General features: G+C 40.4%; 2 protein-coding genes across 7 annotated transcripts in view; both read right to left on the bottom strand.

Annotated features, from left to right (window-relative positions):
- Positions 1-1,641: 1,641 nt before the first annotated feature.
- LOC308082141 (uncharacterized protein) lies at positions 1,642-9,388 on the bottom strand (the record flags this gene model as incomplete). Its single annotated transcript, XM_080423798.1, has 5 exons — positions 9,228-9,388; positions 6,040-6,138; positions 4,530-4,631; positions 3,654-3,801; positions 1,642-1,648 (listed from the first exon to the last, which is right to left on the bottom strand). The coding sequence occupies exons 2-5, from the start codon at positions 6,104-6,106 to the stop codon at positions 1,642-1,644; spliced, it is 324 nt and encodes a 107-aa protein (XP_080279924.1). The 5' UTR covers positions 6,107-6,138; positions 9,228-9,388.
- A 5,378-nt stretch (positions 9,389-14,766) lies between these two features.
- Positions 14,767-23,289, bottom strand: part of LOC308090038 (H-2 class II histocompatibility antigen, E-S beta chain-like) — a 99,920-nt gene continuing 91,397 nt past the window's right edge. For 5 of the 6 annotated variants that reach the window (XM_080435067.1, XM_080435069.1, XM_080435068.1 and 2 more), the window contains 6 exons: positions 22,914-23,186; positions 21,214-21,430; positions 19,494-19,561; positions 18,858-18,971; positions 18,286-18,342; positions 14,767-17,386 (listed from right to left, as the gene is read on the bottom strand). In XM_080435067.1, the coding sequence (XP_080291193.1) occupies positions 18,305-18,342; positions 18,858-18,971; positions 19,494-19,561; positions 21,214-21,430; positions 22,914-23,186 (710 nt within the window). In that variant the 3' untranslated portion in view covers positions 14,767-17,386; positions 18,286-18,304. The remainder of the gene's footprint in view (positions 17,387-18,285; positions 18,343-18,857; positions 18,972-19,493; positions 19,562-21,213; positions 21,431-22,913; positions 23,187-23,289) is intronic. The other variant, XR_013933586.1, reaches the window with a different exon arrangement.

Genomic DNA, 23,289 nt, shown 5'->3' with positions numbered 1-23,289 from the left:
CAACTCTCACATGTACATAAACGTTCAGAAGTGCTTTATACCCCTGAGCCACGGATGTTACAAGTTGATCCGTTCCGCGATAAGTACCGTATCTCCCGTATTGTTCAATAAAAAGCATTTTAATCCGATCATCAGAGTGCAATACACCTCCCAACCGTTAGTGTCGCATGGTTGAAAGCATCGGAGAAAATCTAGAGAAAATGGCCGACGATAGGATTAAAATGTTTTTTATTGAACAATACGGGAGATACGGGTACTTATCGCGGAACGGATCAACTTGTAACATCCGTGGCTCATGGGTCAGCACTTTATATTTGAAATGTGAACGTTTATGTACATGTGAGAGTTGTAAATGTAAAACAAATCGAACACCACTCTAAAGCAGGAACTCTCATGGCTAACATAGATGCAAAACAACCTGAATGAGTTGATCTTTATACCTGCTGTGTTTCAGTGGTTGAGCTGCTAACAAACGTCCTCCTGCTGCTTAACGACGACACTGTTTAGAAACGACACGTTTTACTTTTCTTTGCATTTTACTTTGATATAAATCTATGGTATTTTAAAGTGTCAACAACAGTCAGTCAACACACCATGCTGTTTTCACTACTGCATTGTGGCACTAGAGCAGTGTTGCCAGGTTTTGTGAGAGAAATAAGCAACCAGGTCTAGGAAAACAAGCCCAAAAGCAGGCCACATGAGCACTTTAAACCTATATGATATATCTAGCCTATTTGAAAAGAGCCAATCTACAAGCTCACAACACGTTGTGACTGTGAGCTTGTAGATCTGCTAGATCTGCTATTATCTTTGAAACATTTTAACAACACATATCTGGTGCGGGGGTCCCTGGCACAAAAAACGCAACTCGCTGCAACTTTTAATATTTACAAGAAACCTTACTTATAATAAGCAGACATGGCAACCCTGATTTGTTGTTCTTCTTGTCTGGCATTTCAAGGAAGTTGCGTCCGACTCCAATGAGCAGGCGCGCCGCCTACTGGGCAGGAGAAGAATAAGATAATGTGGCACTACAGATTCCCAAACTTTTCAGACGTGACCCCCAAGATAATGACATTTGAAATGGGGACCCCTCACCCTGACAACTTAAGCACTTGGCATTGTAGGAGTTGAGGCATTTAGTTAGCATTACATACAATTAGTATCCCAACCTGAAAATGTAGCTATCTTCTATTTAATAGAGAGCTGGAGAGACACCTGTTACTGAACAAAAGTGGGTCTCAACCTTTTTCATGCCAAGGACCCCTAAATTGATATACATTTGGCCGCGGACCCCCATCTGAAAATGTTTTGTGCCAGGGACCCCCAGAAGCAAAGATTTGAGTTAAAAATGTTCGCTTATAAATATAAATATTCAAAGATATGCACAAATGTTCAAGATTTTTCAAAAATAGCAGATCTACATGCTCATAGCGTGGCACTCGGTGCCACGCTATGAGCTTGTATATCTGCTATTTTTTAATAGCCAAAGCTAAGTGGTTAAAATGATTGTGACGCTATATTAACTAATTTTGCCGGGGGGCCCCCCGCTGGTAGGCTACCCCCCAAGGACCACTGGTGGTCCCCGGAGGGGGGGGGTCGTTATCAGTGAGAACCAGTCATTAAACCAGGTTTATCAAGCTATGGGCTATCACACAGGAGCACATTGAGAATGTATTAAAATGGCATTAACATTAACATTGAAGTTCAACCTGTGGATGGTCGTGTCCAGCAGTCCTATTTTAGACATGTTATTAATACACAACCACAACAAAAACAACTACTTTTAAAGAGGTTTTGACATGTTTATTAATTGAAATTCAGCATCTCAACATCTAAAAAGCTATGAGGTCAAGTTTTCAGGATGGATGGGGCTGGGGTTGGTTGGTGGAGGAGGTATCTCTCTTCAGTTATAGCAGGGGTCATCACCATGCTTTCTTGTGGTGGACATTTTGGTCAAAATTCCATTTTTGCCACGGACATTAAAATTGAGTGGACAATAATATTACCAGAAACACATAAAGAGCTAGCCCTGAATGACCTTATAACAGGTCTGTAACTCTGAGAGTGTACAAATGGAACCAAATAGACCCGTAAGGGTCCATATGGTGGTCCTTGCAAATAAAACATTTAAGAACCTAGTACTAGCAGGACTTCTAATGTGCCATACATAGTGTCATAGTAAATCAGAGTCATGCATATTCTGAAGAAAACAAAATCAGAACATTATAATGTTCGCCGCAATATAATCAAAAATGTATCACTTGAAGGGATATTTCACTTTATTAAAAACTTTGGGTCATTTTATCGTCTTACTCAGGCTTTTGGGAGCACCCCGACAGTTTTTAAGTTGCTTGATTCAGTATTTAGATATTTGATATTCATTTTTATCAGACACGCCCCCTTCCTATACAAACCCATTGTAACTACAAACTCAATTTTAACCATGTTAGATTCATCGGAAACACCCGTCCTTGGTTCTGGTGACTGATATTGTCCTTCTAATACGTGAGGAGACTTTTTTTTTTTTTCATTTATTTTTAATATATTCTTTGGAAAATGAAAAGAATTAAATACAACAACACTTTTATTTATTTAGGTGCAAGTATAGACTGACGTTTCGGTCTTTCGACCTTCCTCAGAGTCAGCTGATTAAAAATGGAGTTTGAAGTTATAATGGGTTTGTATAGGAAGGGGGCGTGTCTGATAAAATGAATATCAAATATCTAAATACTGAATCAAGCAATTTAAAAACTGTCGGGGGGGCTCAAAAAAGCCTAAGTAGACGATAAAATGACCCAAAGTTTTTTTGAAAGCGAAATATCCCTTTAAAACAAATGAATGTGAGGATTTAAAAGAAGAAAACAAAAGAGCTGGAGAATGTCTCTAAAGCAGGGGTTCTCAAACGTTTTTTCGGCCGCCTGGGCCACCACACAGGCAGATGGACCCCATGAGATCTCAACACTAGGGCCTCCCTCAAACCAGAGGAGACAACTCTTGAGCGCTGCATTTACATTTGAATCAGCACAATCTACATTCTCTCTCTGTCTCTCTCTCTCTCTCTGTCTCCCCCCCTCCTGATCAGTGAGCATGCCCCTGTACGGAGGTGTTTCTTCAGACTACTTGACTGACTGAAACTCTTGTTACACAGTTTACACTGGAATGTTTTTTCTCCAGTGTGGACACGCTGGTGTGTCTTCAGCTGACCTGGCTGATTGAAACTCTTGTTACAATATTTACACTGGAATGGTTTTTCTCCAGTGTGGACACGCTGGTGTGTCTTCAGGTCACCTGACTCTATGAAACTCTTGTCACAATGTTCACACTGGAATGGTTTTTCTCCAGTGTGGACACGCTGATGTCTCTTCAGTTTATATGACTCACTGAAACACTTGTTACACAGTTCACACTGGAATGTTTTTTCTCCAGTGTGGACACGCTGGTGTCTCTTCAGGTAACCTGACTCACTGAAACTCTTGTTACACAGTTTACACTGGAATGGTTTTTCTCCAGTGTTGACACCTCCACTTGTCTCACCCCAATCATCACTGTCTTCAGTGACTTCAGTGTCAGATTCAAGCTCAACTTCAACTTCAGAGCAGTGTGAAGAGATGTCTTCATCAATTTCACTTTTCACTGCTAGTAATGTCAACATCGATCCATCAGGCTCCTCTGGTCTTTGAAGTAGCTCCTCCTGTTCCTCTTTAATGTGTGAAGGCTCTGGTTTCTCGTGGAGCAGACTGGGGCTCCTCTCCTGTTCAGAAGAATCCTCCTCTTTACACGCAACAAGGTGCAGGATGTCTAGGAGCAGAACAATAACATGATATTGAACAATGGATTTCTAAAATGTAACACTAGTCTTCCTTTGTCCATGTAGAACAGGGGTCGGCAACCTTTTCGACATGAAGTGCCATGTTTTTATTTTCTTGATAGTCAGTGTGCCTTAAGTTTAAGTATGACACCACATCAAAATGTCGTACCAGCACCACCTTCCCCACAGGAGTCGGCACCAACCGCCAGTCCTTCCCGCTCTACTCCTGAGGCCCACATCAAGGTTCAACTCTACGTTACTCTGCAGGCTGCCATCGCTCAAACCCAAGCTACCCTGCAGACCAATGCCACCGTTCCAACTCCACTTTGACATGAGTGCCATGTTTAAATTTTCTTGATAGTCAGTGTGCCATAAAAATTAAGTTTAATTATGACAACACATCAAAAAGTTATATTTCCAACTGATTTTTATTGTCCATATACTGTACATAAATGTTTTTTCTTCTTCTTTATCGGGATGTATTGATCATTAGACTCAGATCAATAACCCACTTATCTCCCAGACAATTTGCTATGTACCCTCTACACCAAATTGCTTTACCTAAAATAGCTGATCTACAAGCTAGAGATCTTGTAGATCAGTTAATTTCAATGCTCCCCCCCCCCCAAATAGGGATGCTAGGGATCAGTGTTATTATTGTAACAGCTCTACAACAAAACAGAAAATATGAAAGAAAGAGAGAGTATATGAAACTTACTGAGGTGTGGGTGGTCTTCAGGTTCCTCCTGTTTAATAGAAATGCCCCTGGTTGAGTCTGGAGAGTTCATCTTCACCTGCAGTCTGGACTCCACAGACTGGTCTGAAATGAAGCAATTGAAAAAGGACTTTCGTTCGTAATTCAGGATTGCACACGGAAGAATGTGTCAAAAGGTGGATTCCTGCGATGCAAATAATGGTCTTAAGTGAATAAGCTGAAAGTAGCCAATCAGTTTTTCATGTTTCTGCAACCAGACAGAGTGAGCAATTTGTTTTAATCATCAGGATATTATCATTGTCATGATATATTTTGTCATGATTATTTCTTAGTAAAATTAGATATTGTGACAGCCCTACAACAGAAGAGAAAAAAATAGTGGGTGGTCTTCAGGTTCCTCCTGTTTAATAGAAATGTCCCTGGCTGAGTCTGGAGGAGAGTTCATCGTCACCTGCAGTCTGTCTTGTTATGGACATGAAAAACCTAAAATGCTGTTCTAACACAGTATTGGTGAGATGTCAGCTATACTCCATATGAAATATGAAATCTAGCCTAGCTGTAGCCCTGAAACATGACTGTCATGGTATGACACTTGTGGCCCACTTGTTCCTGGTCTCTTGATTTTTTTACATTTACAACTGCCACATCTACATAAACGTTCAGATTTCAAATATAAAGTGCTGACCCCCGAGCCACGGATGTAACAAGTTGAGGCACAAAAGGTCTAAGTACCTGTATCTTCCGTATTGTTCAATAAAAAGCATTTTAATCCGATCGGCGGCCATTTTCTATAATTGTTTTTGTAATGTATCAGAGTGCAATACACCTCCCAACCAGTAGTGTTGCATAGTTGAAAGCATCAGAGAGAATTCGGAGACAATGGCCGGCGATCGGATTAAAAAGCCTCAACTTGTTACATCCGTGGCTCGGGGGTCAGCACTTTATATTTGATATCTGAACGTTTATGTAGATTTGCGCTGCAGTAATCTGATCACTGGTCAGTCAGTCTATCATATTAGCACTTGATTCTTGCAGCCCGAGCCCCACGGGCATCCGCTTCTTTCACACCCACAGGCAGAATACGTAAAGAACAGCGATTTGTTGAGTATTAGCTTGTCTGGCTCCTAGTTTATCGAGTTGAGAGAGCAACTGCACACGTAGCCAGTAACAGAACGGTCATTGCGGCGAGAGGCAAGCATGCAGCCAATACACAACAACCATTGTGCAACACAATGGGAAAAGTGGGGTGCTAGACCAGCGCTGGTCGGGGATTAAATTTTTTTATAAATAGACCAGCGGTCGGCGAGATCGACAAGCCGATTGGTAGGCCCTTCTGACCCCCCTTCTGTTGCCTATGGTGTGTGCACCACAAGGCAACATGGCCAATTTGTTTAATCATCGGGATATTATCATATATTTTGTCATGACTATTGCATAGTAAAATGTTCATATTGCGACAGCTCTACAACAGAACAGAAAAATATTTAAGAAAGAGAGAGAACATTTAACGTACTGAGGTATGGATGGTCTTCAGGTTCCTGTTTAATAGAAATGGCACTGGCTGAGTCTGGAGAGTTCATCTTCACCTTTAGTCTGGACTCCACACACTTGTCTGAAATGAAGGAATTGAATAAGGACTTTAGGGTTCCATGGTTCTAGTTTCCCCTAAAAAGGTGATCATTGGGTATTATTAATATATGAGGAAGAATGTTTTTCCAAAAATTGTACAGTAAGTGTTAAAATGATATTTGTATGTGGACAAAACCCACCAGTTCATCAAATATACCTGGTTGGCACCTTACCACCACCCACCTGACCAAGTCCCTCCCCTCCTCCTACATGACCACACCCACGTGTGTCGTTTTCCTACCCGAACTACTTCCTCTTCCTAACTTAATGGCTGTAGTCTGTTCTCACCTAGCCTCGATCTCCAGGCTTTTATTTTTTAGTTTTGCTAAAAAATAAGAGCCTGGACCAGCCAATTGACCCGACTGGAATAGGAAGTGTTTCATTTGCCCAACCAACCAGAGTGCAGTGGGCGTCGCTCCAAATAATGTGACGTCAGGGCTCTCAATGCTACACATTGGGGAGGAGGAGGGGCATGGGGCGGGGCGGGGGCTGACGGACAGATCGGTGAACCAATAGGATCCGGCGGATTTTTTTTCTCGCAGATTTTGAACCCGCCCCTCTATGCCAGATATGAGACAGGCTAGGGCAGCCTAGTTCTCACCAAGTGGGCCGAGTGGTCCTAAACCTAACCTTAACCCTAATAAAAGAATGTGACACATTTTAGATTAGATAAATAAACAATGGCGGGAGAGGGATTCCATCCAGACTAGATGCTGGGATTGGAAGTCCAATGTTTAACGTTGAACGCCACAGAACCATGTGGTATTTAGGGATGGGACCATAATCCTTATTATCGTTTATCCTGATAAAAAACGCTCACAATAATCGTATCGCAAAGATTTTAATTTATCGTGAAATTGTCCTCCGTCATACACTGGGATCAATTCAGCTTTGCCGAGCTGCATATCCGGTACCACTTAAACCCTGTAGGATTGGTAAAACGCACCTGTAAAGGACATACTTGATACAGTCTTTTTTTCACTCTCTAAATCTCTTTGCCAAAAATAGCAGATCTACAAGCTCACAACGCGTCGCGTTGTGAGCTTGTAGATCTGCTATTTTTGGCAAATGTTCCACCCCAGACTAGGGATGCTGGGGTTCAAGTGGTTAACAAAAGTGGCATTTTTAGAGTTTTAAAGCATATTTTGATTATCGTGATAATATCGTTAATCGCAATTATTTTGGTCACAATACTCGTGACATGAAATGTTCATATGGTCCCATCCCTAGTGGTATTTCAGGGTTTGGGGATTTATTTAAAGTGGTCCGCTCATGTGAGAGGCAGTTTCGCGGACCCCCAGGAAAATGCATAGCATCAAAATCACTGTAACCAGTTTAAACCTAATTTATATACGTAGGTGATCTGAAAATAGCAGATCTACAAGGTATTTAATAATGATGCATCCCGATGAGACACATTGGGCCCGATTCACTAAGCTGTTTACGCCCATATTTTTTACGTAAAGGAATTTACGCAACTTCCAATGTTAGTAGTCTGATCCATTCATTCTTTTGTCTGTGAATTTTGCGGGAGGCTCGCTCTTTCTCACGTCTGCTCGAAGGCAGACCAAAGCTTTGGTATGTCATTAGAATGCATTATTCTTCATGAAAAATCTATTACAATAGTGCCAAACCTCAAATAAAATATGTATGTGCCCAACATATATAAACACATATATAAAAAAAGATATAGGCCTACTATGGCCCTATGTCAAACGATCTATTGCTCGTAGGCTTATGCATATTATAGACATGATGCAAATTCAACCGATTTCTTTTTCCTTTTCAGCATTTAGAGTTGAATTAATATTCCCACTGCGTGTTTGCCGTTTTCGTAAAATTGTGATGTAACAATAAAGTTTACACACTATATAATTTGAAAAACAAGGAGAAATCCTTTGTCAATTATAATAACAGCAGACAGGTGAGTTTGGAGCTAAACTGTCAGATCATTTCCAATGCCATGCATTACCTGTACGGTCATTCTAGGTCTGACACAATACAGCATGACAGATGTTTAGTTGGTAGAAGGATTCAAGGTGCATGAAGACATGGAGCTCTAACTTCACTTGACAATCACATTAACATTACAGACACACTCTGTCTGACAGAGTAAAGATACTACTGGTGGTTTACAGCAGTGGTTCTCAAAGTGGGGTCCGGGGACAACCATTTTAATTTCAAGGACCCCCAGTTTGACATGCTTTAGGGGTACTTGAGAACCCCCTCAAGTACCCCTAAAGCATGTCAAACTGGGGGTCCTTGAAATTAAAATGGTTGAGAATCACTGCTAGAGCCGTAAATATCTTCTCTTATTGGGGTCTCCGGCTTATCTTTTCAAATGGGGGTCTGCGGGGTAATAAGTGTCAATTTGTGGGTCCTTGACATAAACAAGTTTGAGAACCACTGGTTTACATGATACGTTTGCTTTGCACCTCATTGCTTATTATGGAGATTATCCACTGTAATGACGTAGCATTGATGTAACTATAGGGTTACCATGACAATAGTGACGTGAACAACAACAAAACCATACATGTATACTGCTGCTATGTAGGTAGCCCTGAAACATGACAGTCATGGAACCGAGAGTTCCTGGTTTAGAGTGGTGTTCGATGTTTTTACATTGCCAACTCTCACATGTACATAAACGTTCAGAAGTGCTTTATACCCCTGAGCCACGGATGTTACAAGTTGATCCGTTCCGCGATAAGTACCCGTATCTCCCGTATTGTTCAATAAAAAGCATTTTAATCCGATCATCAGAGTGCAATACACCTCCCAACCATTAGTGTCGCATGGTTGAAAGCATAGGAGAAAACTTGGAGAAAATGGCCGGCAATCGGATTAAAACGCTTTTTTATTGAACAATACGGGAGATACGGGTACTTATCGCGGAACGGATCAACTTGTAACATCCGTGGCTCATGGGTCAGCACTTTATATTTGAAATGTGAACGTTTATGTACATGTGAGAGTTGTAAATGTAAAACAAATCGAACACCACTCTAAAGCAGGAACTCTCATGGCTAACATAGATGCAAAACAACCTGAATGAGTTGATCTTTATACCTGCTGTGTTTCAGTGGTTGAGCTGCTAACAAACGTCCTCCTGCTGCTTAACGACGACACTGTTTAGAAACGACACGTTTTACTTTTCTTTGCATTTGACTTTGATATAAATCTATGGTATTTTAAAGTGTCAACAACAGTCAGTCAACACACCATGCTGTTTTCACTACTGCATTGTGGCACTAGAGCAGTGTTGCCAGGTTCTGTGAGAGAAATAAGCAACCAGGTCTAGGAAAACAAGCCCAATTGCAGGCCACATGAGCACTTTAAACCTATATGATCTATTCTAGCCTATTTGAAAAGAGCCAATCTACAAGCTCACAACACGTTGTGACTGTGAGCTTGTAGATCTGCTAGATCTGTTATTATCTTTGAAACATTTTAACAACACAAATCTGGTGCGGGGGTCCCTGGCACAAAAAAACGCCACTCGCCGCAACTTTCAATATTTACAAGAAACCTTACTTATAATAAGCAGACATGGCAACCCTGCTTTGTTGTTCTTCTTCTTGTCTGGCATTTCAAGGAAGTTGCGTCCGACTCCAATGAGCAGGCGCGCCGCCTACTGGGCAGGAGAAGAATAAGAAAATGTGGCACTACAGATTCCCAAACTTTTCAGACGTGACCCCCAAGATAATGACATTTGAAATGGGGACCCCTCACCCTGACAACTTAAGCACTTGGCATTGTAGGATTTGAGGCATTTAGTTAGCATTACATACAATTAGTATCCCAACTTGAAAATGTAGCTTTTATTTAATAGAGAGCTGGAGAGACACCTGTTACTGAACAAAAGTGGGTTTCAACCTTTTTCATGCCAAGGACCCCTAAATTGATATACATTTGGCCGCGGACCCCCATCTGAAAATGTTTTGTGCCAGGGACCCCCAGAAGCAATGATTTGAGTTAAAAAATGTTCGCTTATAAATACAAATATTCAAAGATATGCACAAATGTTCAAGATTTTTCTAAAATAGCAGATCTACAAGCTCATAGGCACTCGGTGCCTATGAGTCGTTATCAGTGAGAACCAGTCATACAACAGGTTTATCAAGCTGTGGGCTAGCACGCAGGAGCACATTGAGAATGTATTAAAATGGCATTAACATTAACATTGAAGTTCAACCTGGAGTCGACTAGTGTCTCTCTCACAACAACTGTGGATGGTCGTGTCCAGCAGTCCTATTTTAGACATGTTATTAATACACAACCACAACAAAAACAACTACTTTTAAAGAGGTTTTGACATGTTTATTAATTGAAATTCAGCATCTCAACATCTAAAAAGCTATGAGGTCAAGTTTTCAGGATGGATGGGGCTGGGGTTGGTTGGTGGAGGAGGTATCTCTCTTCAGTTATAGCAGGGGTCATCACCATGCTTTCTTGTGGTGGACATTTTGGTCAAAATTCAATTTTTGCCACGGACATACACAATGAGTGGACAATAATATTACCAGAAACACATAAAGAGCTAGCCCTGAATGTCTGTAACTCTGAGAGTGTACAAATGGAACCAAATGGACCCTTACGGGTCCATTTGGTTCCATTTGTACACTCTCAGAGTTACGGTGGTCCTTGCAAATAAAACATTTAAGAACCACTAGTACTAGTAGGACTCCTAATGTTCCATACATAGTGTCATAGTAAATCAGAGTCTTACATATTCTGAGGAAAACTAAATAAGAACATTATAATGGTGTGTAAATCAAAAAAATTTGCCACAGACAAGACCAAGTCTTTGCCACGGACACATTAGTCTGTGTACGGACATGTTGATGACCCCTGGTTATAGTCTTGCTTGATCTTCTTTTTAATCTTTCTTTTAGTTGGCAGCCATGACCTGGTCCACCCAGCTGCTGAACTGGGCCACGCGGGAGTAGACGCCGGGCACGGAGGGCCGCTGCTCCACGACACGATGCCGACCAGGGTCCACATGTTGTCCTTCTCACACACCAGGGGACCACCGGAGTCCCCCTGAGACAGGGCACAAGCAAGGACAGGAGACAGGACACCATTAACAAGAAGCAGACCATTAAAGAATCACTCAATCAATTTCTTCACAATCCTCAATACCATGGACGGATTACCAGTGGTGGAAAAAGCACAATTTTTTTTTTGCTCAAGTAAAAGTATCAATACTGCAATGTAGAAATACTCTGTTACAAGTAAAAGTCCGGAATTGAAAATGTACTTGAGTAAAAGTATCAAAAGTATCAAAATGTACTTAAAGTGCCAAAAGTAGAAAGTACTCATTATGCAGAATGTCCCATTTCAGGTGTAAATGTAAAAAAATCATTTGAAAATGGCAGATCTACAAGCTCACAATGCGTCGCATCGCGGCGCATTGTGAGCTTGTAGATTGTAGATTGTAGATTGTAGATTAGCTATTTTCAAATGGACGAAAACAAAGTAACTAGTAACTAAAGTTTCCAAATAATTGTAGCGGAGTAAAAGTATAATATTTGCCTCTGAGATGTAGTGAAGTAGAAGTAAAAGTATTGGAAATTGGAAATATTCAAGTAAAGTACAAATACCTCAAAATTGTACTGTACGTAAGTAAGTACATGTACTTAGTTACTTTACACCACTGACCATTAGACCCTCCCATGCCAGCACACACACACACACACACACACACACACACACACACACACACACACACACACACACACACACACACACACACACACACACACACACGATTCAATACATCCCCTGAGCAAGGCTATATTCTCAATGGTAAAACATTTTCAAATCAGGGGTAGAAGAGGAAAGTTACATAGTGCTGATTTAAGCATTTAAATACATTGAGCGCATGAAGCTATTTCAGATAGACAGCATGAGTGGCACGTCCACATCAAGGTGATAATGTTTCGTTAATTACAATAATCGGGTGGTCTATTTTAAATGCTAAGCCCACGCTCATTCTAGCTGCTGCTACAGATAGATAGATCATTTTAGATAGATCATTTCCAGTGGTGCTTGTGCTGAAACTTGACTCATGCAATAAGATATAAGGATAATCTGATAAACCACATGAACCCCAGCTTACGTATTCTGGGGGGAACAGAAAACCAAACATTGCCAATCTAGCTCACAGTTACAACGCGTCGCATTCCGACGCGCTGTGAGCTCATAGATGTTTGGTCTTTTTAGTCACATATATCTTAATAATAAGTCAACTTTTCCGAGGGTGAGTGGATGATTGTGTTCCAGCTGTCCTTCTGATGGATTTTTCTTGGCTGACAATGTTTCTATCGTCCATAAAATAGCTCTGAAAGTGATCCAAACGATCGTGTATGATGTAACTCTATGAGGCAGATCGTTCTGTTTTCCCCCAAGCTAAAATCGAATGGGGCGTTCCTGGGCGTTCCCGTCTATCTCTGTGTGTATCTATAAAACAACATTAACTCCACCCGGTTACACATATATGAAAATGAAAAATTGCCTGTCAAAATTGGAGATGAACATACAGACTTCTTCCCACAAGGCAGAGGGGTGAAACAAGGCTGTTTTGTGCAGGTGATGAGGTCATACTGTATCCTACTAGAGAAGGTCTTCAGCAAAGCTTGGACATTCTTCATCAGTACTGTCAGACCTGGGCCCTGACAGTGAATATGAAGAATTATGACCTTCCAAAAATTATCACGGTTACAGAGAAATTACTCAACATTCAAAATAGGTGGGACCCAAATAGAACAAACAAACTTCTATACGTATTTGGCTTCCAAAGGAAACGTCTGTTCAGCTGTGAAGGAACTCAAAGAGAAGGCAAAAAGGGCTTTCTATGCCATCAAGTGTTCAGTTCAAATCCAATTTCCGATCAGGACATGGCTCAAAATATTTAATTCGGTTATAGAATCCATAGTGGCAGTGAGGTATGGGGCCCTTTATTAGAAAGTGATTGGGCAAAATTGGACAAAAATCCAGTTGAGATCCTGCACACAGAGTTCTGCAAAACTATTATCCTGGTACAAAGAAAAAGCCCAAACTCTGCATGCAGGGCTGAATTAGGCCAAAATCCTTTACTTCTTAATATTAAAAAAAGATATATTAAAAAGAGTGACCCCGCCTGTTACCATTATAAAGCCCTTGCCTGCCAAGAGTTGAACATAGAAAGGAGCCTCAGTCAACTGGTCCTGAAACTAGCTGACCTTTCACCTTCTGACATCACAAACCACAGCCAGCCTCAGTGCAGCTTCACTATCACTCAGAAGATTAGACCTAACCACATTATAACTAAAGATTAGACCTAACCACATTATAACTAAAGATTAGACCTAACCACATTATAACTGAAGATTAGACCTAACCACATTATAACTAAAGATTAGACCTAACCATTATAACTAAAGATTAGACCTAACCATTATAACTAAAGATTAGACCTAACCATTATAACTAAAGATTAGACCTAACCATTATAACTAAAGATTAGACCTAACCACTATAACTAAAGGTTAGACCTAACCACATTATGACTAAAGATTAGACCTAACCACATTATGACTAAAGATTAGACCTAACCACATTATAACTAAAGATTAGACCTAACATTACATTACATTACATTACAGTCATTTAGCAGACGCTTTTATCCAAAGCGACTTACAATAAGTGTATTCAACATAGGTAGGGAACGAAAACTACTAATCACCAGAAGTCTTTAGTGCATTTTCTGCAAAAACAAGCAACCAAGAGTACCTAGCGCTAAGGTAAAAGTGCAATATATCAGCTACCTATTTCCTTAAACAGATGAGACAAAATAGCTAAATCAAATGAGCATGAGCTAAAACAAATAAGTGTATCGACTAAACAAGATCCAATAAACAATACAACAATAGAAAACAAGCGTTCGTACAACTAGTTAACAACAAGTAGGTCAGGCAGAGAGGAAGGGTAGTGTAGTTATAACCACATTATAACTAAAGATTAGACCTAACCACATTATAACTAAAGATTAGACCTAACCACATTATGACTAAAGATTAGATCTAACCAAATTATGACTAAAGATTAAACCTAACCACATTATAACTAAAGATTAGACCTAACCACATTATGACTAAAGATTAGACCTAACCACATTATAACTAAAGATTAGACCTAACCACATTATAACTAAAGATTAGACCTAACCACATTATAACTAAAGATTAGACCTAACCACATTATAACTAAAGATTAGACCTAACCACATTATAACTAAAGATTAGACCTAACCACATTATAACTAAAGATTAGACCTAACCACATTATAACTAAAGAAAAAGATAAATACATCACTTATTGGAATGAACTTGACACAATGACAACACAAAGTAGAAACATATTTGGCCCTAAACAGACGGTATACTGTGGCAGACTACCTAAGCACAGTAACTGATAAAAAACCTGAGAAAGACATTGACAGTGTACAGGAAACAGATGTACAGATAGAGAGATGAACAGTAGTGTTACGACCTTATAAGGTCTAGAGGCTATAAAGAGGTAAATATATATATAAAGAGGTAAAAATATCACAAGCCAGAGGAACGGAAAGAGTTTACAATTTATTAATAGGATCAAACTTAAATTTACAATGGATTATTAAACAGATTAGGGAAAGCACAAAACTTCAGGGTGGCCAAAGCCAAAATACTCCAACCCTACCTGAAAAGAAAACCTAAACTACACCAAAACAAGAGTTACAGTCTAGGCCGTCGGTTCTCAAAGTGGGGTCCGGGGAACCCCAGGGGTCCTTGGAGGGGTTCCAGGGGGTCCCCAGCAAAATGTGTTAATATAGCATCACAATCATTTTAAATCACTTCAACCTTTTATACTTTGGTTATTCAAAAATAGCAGATCTACAAGCTCATAGCGCGGCACTCATGAGCTTGTAGATCTGCCATTTTTGAAAAAACATGAAAATGAGTGAATCACTTATTTTCTGAGTGAGTTTTTAACACATTGGCTTCTGGGGGGTCCCTGGAACAAAATATTTCGAGATGGGGGTCCGCGGCCAAATACATATCATTTTGGGGGGCCATGAAAAAGTTTGAGAACCACTAGTCTAGGCTCCCTAACTAAACAAAACAGGCTCAAAACGGGGAACAAAACAAATGGCGGCACACCCCTACCAAGCTTCCCTTCTCTAGTACACTCAGGTGAAGGTTTGGAACATAGTGAAGTGAAGTTTCCTATCTAATAAGTGTCTGTACTTTAAACACACAGTATTAAAGTTACCTTTACGCACTAAACAGAAAAAGGTATGGCACACAGCCTATATAGACCTACAGTAGTAAACACCAACTAACTAACAGAACGGGTTCAGCACATGGAGGTGACGGAGGGTAAACAAGACTGAAGAGGAGCTTCTAACAGGCTTTTATGCTGGCTGGGCTGATTGAGGATGAAGCCCAGGTGTGTCTCCAGACACCACGCCACTCCTCCAATCTCCACTCCACCCTCCAATTACCAAACGGGGCACTGAGAACACTCGGAGGGTTAAAAAACACAATATGAGGCCACACAGGGCCGTAACACATGTCATCAGTGTTTCCCATTCATTTCATAGACTGTGGTGGCCCACCGTTGTCTAATTTGGGTGGACCCATCACCCCAGATCACCCTAGAATGTCTAGGTCCACCCATAACCCCGGACCAGCCTATAGGGTTCAGGTCCACCCATAACCCCGGACCACCCTAGAGGGTCCAGGTCCACCCATCACAGGGAAACAGTGATGTCATAATGATCTTAACACATTCATTATCACACATTATAAATGATTACATAATAAACTGGAAAAAGTGCTCCTCGGAGCACAGGTCTCCGCCAGGTCAGGTAGGCTATTGTGGCCTCCTGGTGGTGCTATAATAGGCCAATGTGAAAAGGGTGCCATTTGTTCTTAGGCCTTGCACGACAATTGGACCCTGACTGCATTCATGATTTGAGGCATTTTGTTAAAAACATTTGTTTTGCTAAATTAGACCTGCTGGTGGCGCTATAACAGGCCATTGTTAAAAGGGTGGCATTTGTTCCTCAACATAGTGTGAATGTGCGTGCAAAGTTTGACCGCAATCGGACAGTGCGTTCATAATTTGCGGAATTTTGTTCAAAACAAGCCAATAATGCAAACTTTAGATGTCAATCTTAGCCAATCAGGATAGAATATGAAAAATCACATCCGTCTTGATCACATGACTATAGAGATCATGTGTACCGATTTGCGTGAAATTTGGATAAAATTGGAAGGAGTAGTATAAAATAATGTGTTTTACATAAGTCGACCTCCTGGTGGTGCTGTGAAAGGCAGATGTGAAAAATGCAGGGCAAAGGTTTTTTGTTGACCTCTAGGGAGTGTGCATACAAAGTTTTACACAGATTGGTGCAGTTATAGGTAAAAACACGAATCGGCCTGTTATAGCGCCACCATGAGGCTGATTGGAAAATGTTCAAGTGGCATTTCTTTCTCTGCCTAATGGGAATGTGCGTGCAAAACTTCACGGAAATTGCATGCTGTGTTCATGATTTGAGGCATTTTGTTCAAAACGGAGCACTCCTGCAAACTTTGGAAGACATTTTTAGCCAATCAGGATGGAATATGAAATGAAAGATCCGTTTCGTTTAATGACTATAGAGATACTGTGTACCGATTTGCGTGATTTTTGGACAAAATATGTAGGAGTACTGTCAAAAAATATGTTTTGCACAAATCGGCCTCCTGGTGGCGCTATATAAGGGCCATGAGAAATATTTGGGGCAGAGGTTCTGAATTGGCATCCAGGGAGTGTGTGTGCACAGTTTCGCTGCGATCAAGCCAACGGTGCCGGAGATTAGCTGGTCACAGACGGACGGACGGACACACACGGACACACGAACACACGGACACACAGACGGACGGACAGGGTGAAAAACATACTCTCTCGCCATGCCTTTCGGCCTGGCGGAGACAATGACCAGGTCGAACTGGGCGAAACACCGGGAAAAGACAGAATCTGCACACTAATTCTCGTTAGCCTTGGCTAGCTAATTAGCATTTGTGAAAAAGGTTGATGATGTCATCATTTTGCTGCTGTTATTAGTATTTAAAAGCTGAATGGACACACATGTATTTACTCCTCTCTCCACCAGGGGGCAGCGATGACTCTCTGCTTCTCTGAAAACACACCCAGGTGTTCTGTGAAAAGACAATAAACCAATAAGAATCAGAATGTATTAACTGTGTGAACATGTTAACACTTTAGAATAACCTTCCCTTATAAAATCTAATTAATCATTCCCAAATGATTAGTTAATGTGTTATTTATAACTTGTTAAATGTGTGTTAATGGTTAATGCTTTAACGATTATTTATAAAACTATGCTATTAATAGTTAATAGATTTTTATTTAACAAGTTATTAGCAGGCCTAAACTACTTAAAAACCTAACCTCCCAGCACCTTCCCTGCAACTACAGTAACCATCAAAGTAGAAATGTACTCAGTCCATTCAAACAACATTTGACCAATACTTTGTCAATAGTGTATCTTAGGAAGGGCAGCTCAGTTGGTAGAACACTCTCCTTTGGACCACAAGGTTCTGTCTTTTATCCTGCTAGTTATGGAATGATCAGTGTTTTCAATAAACTGAATCATTGGTATAGTTCACTGAAATGTTGTGTTCAATGAACTGAATCATTGGGTACAGTTCACTGAAATGTTGTGTTCAATGAACTGAATCATTGGGTACAGTTCACTGAAATGTTGTGTTCAATGAACTGAATCATTGGGTTCAGTTCACTGAAATGTTGTGTTCAAAATGATTGGTTCAGAGTTTGGCTGCATTGTGTCGTCTCTTCACTTCCTAACTGAGTCACCTGAACGTCCTCTCAGGCTATGGGATCTAAACTCCTGCGTCATGTAAAACATGTTTATATTTGATTGATGATGAATGGTCCAAACTACACAGTTCACCAAGAGCACCCCCCCCCCATCTGACCACATTGTCATCAGTGTTGTCTGATACAACAAATCATTTGATTATTACACTTTTATACATTAAAACTGTATGAATGTATATGTAAAAAGGTTTTGAACCTGGGTGTGTGGGAGGAGTCTAAAGATCGTCATTGGCTGTCGGCACCAGTATACGACCTGATAGAAGAAGAAGAGAGACCGTTAAAACAGACACACAAATAAAGCCTATGTACTGTATTGTGTGTATTTCTCCATAAAATGCATAAATGTACACACAACACAATAACACAACAACATTAGGGTTCAGTCATCAGGGTCACATGTTGTATCAGAACTAATGTGAACATTTGACTCTTATTTAAGACTAAATGTGACAACATAGAACACACTTTGACCTCTAACTAGGTCGTCTAAACTGGTCTAAACTGGTTAAGGTTCTAAACCAATATAAACCAGTTTAGGTTGTGGCTTTACATATGTTTGTTTGTTTGTTTGTTTGTTTGTTTGCATTTATGTGAGGGTTCCACATGTCATGTGATCCTCTGTTGATCTGACCTAATTTCTTCCACTGGTAGTAGATTAATTAGTGAAACATGTTAATTAAACATGCTAATCACCTTGTTTATTCCACTGGTAGTAGAATAATTAATGAAACATGTTAATTAAACATGTTAATTAAACATGCTAATCACCTTGTTTCTTCCACTGGTAGTAGATGAATCCAGACAGGAACAAGACCAGACCCAGAACCAGACCTGATGCTCCCATGGCCACCTTGTTCTTCACTGACTCTGGCATGGAGTCATCTGACAATACAAATATTATATTATATTATATTATATATTATATTATATTATATTATATTATATTATATTATATTATATTATATTATATTATATTATATTATATTATACATTCTATAAATGTCTTTATACCTGCAGCCATTAGTAAACAAAGATGATGTACCTGATCTAGACAAGACACTTAAGCTCTAAGTAGGTGAGGCTCCTGTCATGACCTTCTTATTAGAATGGTTACTTTTTTAGGATGTTTTAATGTATTTGTATTGATTCTTATTTCTGGTGTCTGTATTATTATTGTGTCTTGTTTTTAATTGGATTGCTGTGTTTCCTTTCTGCAAAACAAATGTACCTTCAGGTACAAAAAGAGAATCCTTGAACCCTTAAAACAGAGTGCAGTGTAACACATTACAGTAGATTACAGTAGAATATAGTAGATTACAGTAGAATAGAGTACATTACAGTAGAATATAGTAGAATGCAGTAGAATTCAGTAGATTACAGTAGATATAGAGAATAGAGTCTGACCCCAGTCCATCTTGATAGGCGCGGTCAGGCTGGGATGTTCCACCATGCATGTGATCTTCTCTCCTGATCTGTAACACACACACACACACACACACACACACACACACACACACACACACACACACACACACACACACACACACACACACACACACACACACACACACACACACACACACACACACACACACACACGTTTTTCTGCTGATGATCCTCTTCAAAAAGCACAGCATGTTTTCTATCTGATGAGGATGATCATCACGCACAGGTGCCCCCTCTGCACCACAGTGCAGGGGGGGGCACCACAGTGCTGGGGGGGGGGGGGGGGTCACCACGGTGCAGAGGGGGGGGGGGGACCCAGGGGGGGCACCCAAAATGAGCCATGCCGATCATCATAATAACTAAACGATGAACTATTATATTTAAATGTAAGATTAAAAACACAACTACAATTAGGCACCATAGCATTAGACCGTTATAGGCAATAAGATAAGCTTATACTGATATTTTCTCCACCTAAATAATCATGACGTGCGTGCGTCCTCAAGTTGAATGTGTGTCCATGTGGATCTGCTCAGAGCTGAAGCAGCCCCTCCTCCCCGCCCGGTCTGGCAGTGAGTAGCCTGGGCACCATTCCTTTTCGGGTATATGATCCGGTCGGGAGCGGAAGTTAAAAAAATAAAAAGTGGCCGGATGGGCAGAACCGGAAAGACGTCTCACCTCAAAATAGGTCCGTCCTAATAAAATCCTTGATGCGGCATAGTTTAGCTTATTTTTTTAATGTAAATGTGCGTGCACTATTCGGAGACTATTTAGTGTCTGTATTATTCCACGGGGAAATTCTATTCCATTTAAATAGGGATTGGGGAACCAAAACAAAGCGGCACCGCAAAACCGGATGGGCAGAATCCGGAAAGAGGATTCTTTTTTCTTTTTTTTTTCAGTAGGCGTGGCCTAGACCGGATCATATGGGTCTTTAGTAACAGAGACCAGGCTTTCCTCCGAGGTGGAAAAGACTGGTGATGCGAGGTTAGGCAGTGATCGAGTGAGCAGTTGTTAATTAGCACTAACATTAGGACAGATTGTGAAAGTAGCCGATCTACACGCTGAAACGCGCCGCGCTTCCACACATTGATCCGTTGATCTTTGTTATTATTTAGTTTTTTGGAGAAAAAAAAAAGGTTTGACTATTTTTGTGTAGGAGTGTGAATGCCCCGCTGGGCTCTCCTCCGCTCTAGTGTTTATTGTGTATTCCACTATTCCCTCCCCATTGCAGAAAAAATAGGAAGGCAAGAGGCAGAAGAAACTTTGCAACGAGATATGCACGTTATAGCGTATTCCTGTGTGTGTATTCATGTATAGCACACTCGCTCGCGGGTCTCTGTGTGCGTTCGACCGTTCGTCATGCTTGCACGACGACGAGCTTGCTGCGTAGTTGTGTCTGGAGTAGACTGGTGATAAACACGGGACTCTGAGGAATCGTATGTGTGTGTGTGTGTGTGTGTGTGTGTGTGTGTGTGTGTGTGTCTTAATATTAGCCTACCAATTAATGGGCAATTTTCAGCAAGTGAGTAACACTTGTTTTATTTTTAAAGAATATATGTATAGGTGTCTATTAGGTGTGTATTTCTATGTATAGGTGTCTGTTAGGTGTGTATTTCTATGTATAGGTGTCTGTTAGGTGTGTATTTCTAGGTATAGGTGTCTGTTAGGTGTGTACCTGGGTGTGTACTCCAGGTAGGAGTGGTACTGGTAGTACCAGTCTCCATCAGACAGCTCGTCAGTAGAGGAGAGACCAGAGGTCAAAGGTTCTTGACCTATCCACCAGGTCACCAGGATCACTTTAGGATAGAAGTCGTAGCTGCTGCACCTCAGCATGTGAGTGTGTTCACCACGACGAGGGGGAGTCTCTGACTTCAGACTCACTTTGGGCTCCACTGGATAAATAAGAATATTATTATTATTATTATTGTTATTATTATTATTATTATTATTATTATATAACCGTCATAGGAAGTAGGAACATGTTATTATCATTAATAATTGTCCAAATGATCCAAATGATCCAGAAAGCTGCAACACACTTGTTCTTCAACCAGCCAAAATGTTCACATTTCCCGGCTCTCCCCCGTTCTCCTCTCCCTCCATTGACCCTCCAGTTGCTGCCCTCACAGAGTACAAAACACTGTCCTACAAACCAACCAAAGGTATAACACCTCCATATACCTGATCCAACCCTATACAACCTCTCACCCTCCACACGTCCTAGACTCTTCTCCTTTCTCTAAAACACCCTGGACAACACTCCACACGTCCTAGACTCTTCTCCCTTCTCTAAAACACCCTGGACAACGCTCCTCATGTCCCAGACTCTTCTCCCTTCTCTAAAACACCCTGGACAACGCTCCACACGTCCTAGACTCTTCTCCCTTCTTGACCTAGCCTTGACGACCTTGCAGTCTTATTCAAAGGTATAAATGTAATTTAGATCATTTAGATAGCATATTATGCAGACAGATGCCAGGTTCAACCTGGCATCCTATAATTTGGATAGTTTCAATGTACATATTATTTATTTGTTTGATATTATACTGTTTAGACTGATGATAGGTTATTGGTTTACATATGATCCTAGATTAATATTTCTATGCATTTGATGTATTACCTCATGTTTACCTTGCTTACTGTAAATCACTCTGGATTAAGAGCGTCTGATAAATGCCTACATTGTAAATTGTAACTGTAAATGTCAGTGTTTGGCCACCAGATGGCACCAGAGTACTGTAGATTCTACAATAGTCTACAGTTTTCTACAACGTAGAATGCATTTATATAATATAATTTAAACATATTAAATAATTCACAGTTACAAAGTGCTTTAAATAACAAAAATAAACCAAGCAATATCATTGTATGAAAATGATATTGCTTAATAAACAAACAAAACAATACACATAATCCTGTAAAATATTGTGATTAAAAACATACAAAACAAACTAGTTAAGACAATAATTAAAATATAAAATCAGGTGGTGAAATGAAGTGTATAGAGGTGTGTTTTAGCCTGCATGGTTCTTTTTAACTATAATTTAAAAACATTAATCCTGGTGTCTTTGTTTTAGGCAGGTCATTATATGTAGGTGAAAACGCTCATAGCCTAGATCTATGTTTCATTTATACTACTGTACGATGGTGATACCACATGTTGTGAGCTTGTAGATCTGCTATTTCCACTGCGTGACAGCCTATTACAGTATAAATCAAGAGGATTTGAAATGTTTCTCAGCAGATAAAGAAATATGTAATCATTATTATATGATCAATATTAACCCCATTATTCATCTCTGAATAGAATCATGTGATTTCATGTTATAGTTTATGAGGTGATGAGTGTTGAGTGCTGCTCTGAGATCAGCTCACCTCTCTTGTTCAGAGCAGCGGAGTAGGCGATCTCAATGTTGGGTTTGCAGCGTACCTCTCGGTTTGCTCTCATCCCAGCCAGTGCTCCAGGATCTTTATTGCTGCGCTCTGCGTTCTTCACACCAAACTCAGTGTATCCAACAAACTGATCTACTCTACTGTCCCACCTGACGTACTCATCACCATCGAAATTCTGTGAGTATATGTACTGTATGTCCTTCAGCTCACTGGAGTTAAACACACAGCGGTGAGCCTCATAGTACATATATCCATCTGGAAGTAGTCGACAATGAAAAATGTCATTAATGTTCAGTTTTATTCATCTGTATAATATCAACACTAGGCTAACTGCCCCCCATCAGCCAAATATGTCTCT

Source organism: Gymnoscopelus braueri, assembly GCF_963280865.1.
Source record: "Gymnoscopelus braueri genome assembly, chromosome: 1".
In the NCBI taxonomy this organism is placed as follows: Eukaryota; Metazoa; Chordata; class Actinopteri; order Myctophiformes; family Myctophidae; genus Gymnoscopelus; species Gymnoscopelus braueri.
This window is presented reverse-complemented; position numbering and strand designations above follow the sequence as displayed.